The sequence below is a fragment of the Pteropus alecto genome, unplaced genomic scaffold (genome assembly GCF_000325575.1).
Source record: "Pteropus alecto unplaced genomic scaffold, ASM32557v1 scaffold195, whole genome shotgun sequence".
In the NCBI taxonomy this organism is placed as follows: Eukaryota; Metazoa; Chordata; class Mammalia; order Chiroptera; family Pteropodidae; genus Pteropus; species Pteropus alecto.
Window position 1 is genome coordinate 3,723,076 of NW_006438073.1, and position 3,584 is coordinate 3,726,659.

Genomic DNA, 3,584 nt, shown 5'->3' on the forward strand with positions numbered 1-3,584 from the left:
TGGTGGCCATCGCGAGCGCCCCCAGGACCGGCCCTGTAAGTGCTGAGAACATCAGCCTGGGCCAAAGAAACTGCCTTCCCCTTTTTCTAAAACAGGTCCTTGTCATTTGTTTGCGGGAACGGGGCAGGTTTCCCTGGCAAGCTGGCTCTTAACTTTGTAGGGGATTTTATTGGGATAGCGCGCTTACCGGGGCTCCCACTGAAACTTAACCGCATCCAGGAGAGGGAAGGAGTTGTCACTGTCGCCCAGCATAGCAGGGGAGGAGCATTTTCTTCTTTGAGAAAAAGAAAAGCAACTCTAAGCCAGTTGAGCTTGAGGTCCCAGGCTTCCCTGTGTGGCCAGCAGGAAAGTGGGTAGCCTGGCCTTTCTGATGGAGTCAGGGACGGAGGGTGTCAGCTGCTGCAGAGGGCGGAAGCGTGTTGGGCTGGATGGCTCAGGCCGCTGGGTGTCAGAAGGACAAGGACCAAGGACACAACCCTAGAGATTGTGTTAAACCCGAAGCTTCCTCATTAAAGGGAGTGCAGAGCGGACGGAGGAGTATCGCCTCTCGGCTCCCCGCTTCCCATAAACCAGGCGTTTCTGGAGCAGATCCCCTCAGGGCAGCCCCCAGGGGACAGTGGCCACCCCCTTGAGCTGGGCTGGGTGTTCCCTTCTCTGGCCACCAGGGTGCCAGCCCTGGGACAGGGGTCACTATCTGGGTCCAGCACTGTCTGAAGTACTTGTGGACACAAACGAGTATGAGACAGCCCTGCGCCCGGTAGCTTAGGGTCTGGCTGGCAGACGGGTCTGATGCACGTGGAAGTCATCGAGAAGGAAGCGGGCGGGCAGGATTGCGCTCACTACGCGCCAGATGCTGGGGGCAGGGACTTCGCGTGTGGCCTCCGATCGATACTTCACGGTGACCCTGTGAGGTGGCGGTTACTGTCCCTTGCACAGAGAAGGGAATAGGGGTTTGGAGAGGTCAGTCACGCGCCCCAGGATGTAGACAGGGAAAGGCCGTGTGCATGGTGGAAGACGGGGGGTGGAGCCCCGCATGGGGCTCTGCCTGGTGGTCTGGATGAGCGCATCTGGCCACAGAGACACCTGGCCCACAGGCAGATGTGGGCCCCACCGGTCAGCGAAGGCAGGCCTTGGCGGGTCTGATTTCCTTCGTCTCCTGCTTTGTCGCCCAGATGACAGCAGCCCAGCTGACATATTTGCCGTGGGGTTCGAAGAGATGGTGGAATTGAGTGCCGGGAACATCGTCAATGCCAGGTAAGGGGCCGGGTGCAAGGGCTGTAGGTGAGCGACGTGGAACCCCCCGAGGGTTTCTCGAGCCAGGTGCAGGCCCAGGGGGCGGTCCTGCATCCGAGTCCACTGACCTCAGCCCCCGCTGTGGAGGGCCCTCTGACTGCAGTGCTTCGCTGCTCATTATGGACATAGCGACAGGCGGGTCGTCACTGTACCTTCTCTGAGGCACTGCTGCCTCGGCCCCGTGTGCTGGGAGCTGGTGTGTGAGCCTGGAGCCGGGGCAGAGGGCGGCCTGGAGGGTGCCGGTCGCCTTTCCTGGGGGGAGGCGAGGACGCAGGAGTGTGGGGAGGAGGTACCGCTCCACCAGGTCCTCAGGAAGGACACCGCCAGGTGGCAAGTCAGCCAGACCTTCTCTTTCCTAAACTGGTGCAGCTTTATTTCTGAACAAATGAGAAAACCAGAGTCTCTGGAGCTCTCACGAGCAAGGTCCCGTGCTGGGTTTCAGGCAGCAGGGGTGGGGTGCAGTGTGTGCTGTGATGTGTGTGACACAACCGGGGCGGGGGTTGTGGTAGAAGCCCCCATCTCTGACGCAAGGGTTCCTCGTCCACTGGAGAGGCACAGGGTGATCCCGGGGGGTGGTGCCTGGTGGCGGTCCCCGAGGCGGCTGTGGGGGAGCTTACGGGTGAGAAGTCAGTGACAGCTGTCTCTTCTCATCAGGTCCTTCACCTGCAGCTCGAGAGCCTGGGGCTGAGTTCAAAGCCCGTCGCCGACCGCTTCGTGGAGTCCTTCAAAGCCATGTGGTCCCTGAATGGGCACAGCCTGAGCAAGATGTTCACAGGCAGTCGGGCCCTGGAGGGGAAGGCCAAGGTCGGGGCAGGCCGCAGGGAAGTGTGGGGAAGGATGGGGGCCTGCGGGATTCCGTCTCACGGCCCGTGGTCCGGCTCTCGGCAGGTGGGGAAGCTGAAGGACGGGGCCCGCTCCGTGTCTCGCACCATCCAGTCCAACTTCTTTGACGGGGTGAAGCAGGAAGCCATCAAACTGCTGCTGGTCGGGGACGTCTACACCGAGGAGGCTGTGGACAAAGGAAGGATGCTGCTGGACAACACGGCCCTGCTGGGTACGGCGGCCCCTGCTCTGTGGCGTGAAGGCACCCGCTGCCCCACCCCCGGGGGGCATGGAGGAGGTGCTAGCCAGCCCTTCCACCCCTCACGTGACCCCAGCTGGCTGGAGGTGGACACTCCCGAGCTGTAGGGCAGAGGGAGGGAGCCTCTGTGCTCTGCACCCTGCTGTGAGTTCAGCTGGACCAGTTGACACGAGCGGTTTGCAACTGTGTTCGGTATTCTTTTATGAGATGGCCAGTCGTGTGTGGCCACAAGAGGAGGCAGAGCGACTCAGGAGAAAAAACAAAGTTTTTTATATTCACGGGGCCTAGAGATGGCAGGGTTCGGGGCCACCCAGGGCCACATGGAAAATCCCCAGGGCGGCCAGGAGGCAGAAGGCAGGAGCCAGGGAGCACATAGGCCACGGCCTTTATCGGGGTTTCCGTGGGAAAGGCAGGGCAGGGCAAGCAGCGTGGGGCTGGCCAGTTTGAATGGTTCTGGTGGGCTCTGGCTGCCCGGTTCCTGGTCCTGGGATGGCTACGCTAAGGAATATTGCGTCCCGGGGTGTAGAGAGGAGACAGGAACGTGGATGGGTTCGTTTTCACATTGCACACGTATCCTGGGCTTCTTTACAACAGCCGATGTGTAGAAACAACCTCAGTGTCTGCGGTTGTTGTATATAATGCGATATTACTCGGCCATAAGAGAGATGAAATATTGCCATTGGCAACAACATGGATATCTTGAGGGTATTATGCGGAGTGAAATAAGTCAGGTGGAAAAGGACAAAAACCATACGTTTCACTCCTGTGCGGTGGAATATGCAGAGGAGGCGAAGGAAGAAAACAAAACCAGAATAAACTCACAGATTCAGACAACAGAATGGTGGTCACGAGAAGGGAAGGGGGTGGAGTGGAGATGAATGTGGGGAAAGGGGGTTAATTGTATGGCGATGGATGGAAACTAGACTTTTGATGGCGAGCATGCAGCAGAGGATACAGGTACCGAATTATGGTATCGTACGCCGGAAACGTCTATGATGTCATTAGCCAATGTTATCTTAATGAAAATAATTTTAAAAAGAAAAGACAAATTGGCTATGCCCGGGATGGCAGTGTCTCCCCAGCCAAAAAGGTTTCTTAAGATGACTAAAGTTTTCGTAATATACACAGAAAATAAAAATATGCATACAATGCCAGCTGTCACTGCGTTTCCCAGGCCCCTGTGCCTTGTGGCCTCGAGTGGCGGCCCACC

At 58.2% G+C, this 3,584-nt stretch overlaps 1 protein-coding gene across 1 annotated transcript in view; it reads left to right on the forward strand.

The window, feature by feature from the left end:
* Window positions 1-3,584, forward strand: part of SYNJ2 (synaptojanin 2) — a 114,855-nt gene that overhangs the window by 67,650 nt on the left and 43,621 nt on the right. The window contains exon 11 of the mRNA XM_025049053.1: window positions 2,182-2,478. Coding sequence (XP_024904821.1) covers window positions 2,182-2,478 — 297 coding nt within the window. The remainder of the gene's footprint in view (window positions 1-2,181; window positions 2,479-3,584) is intronic.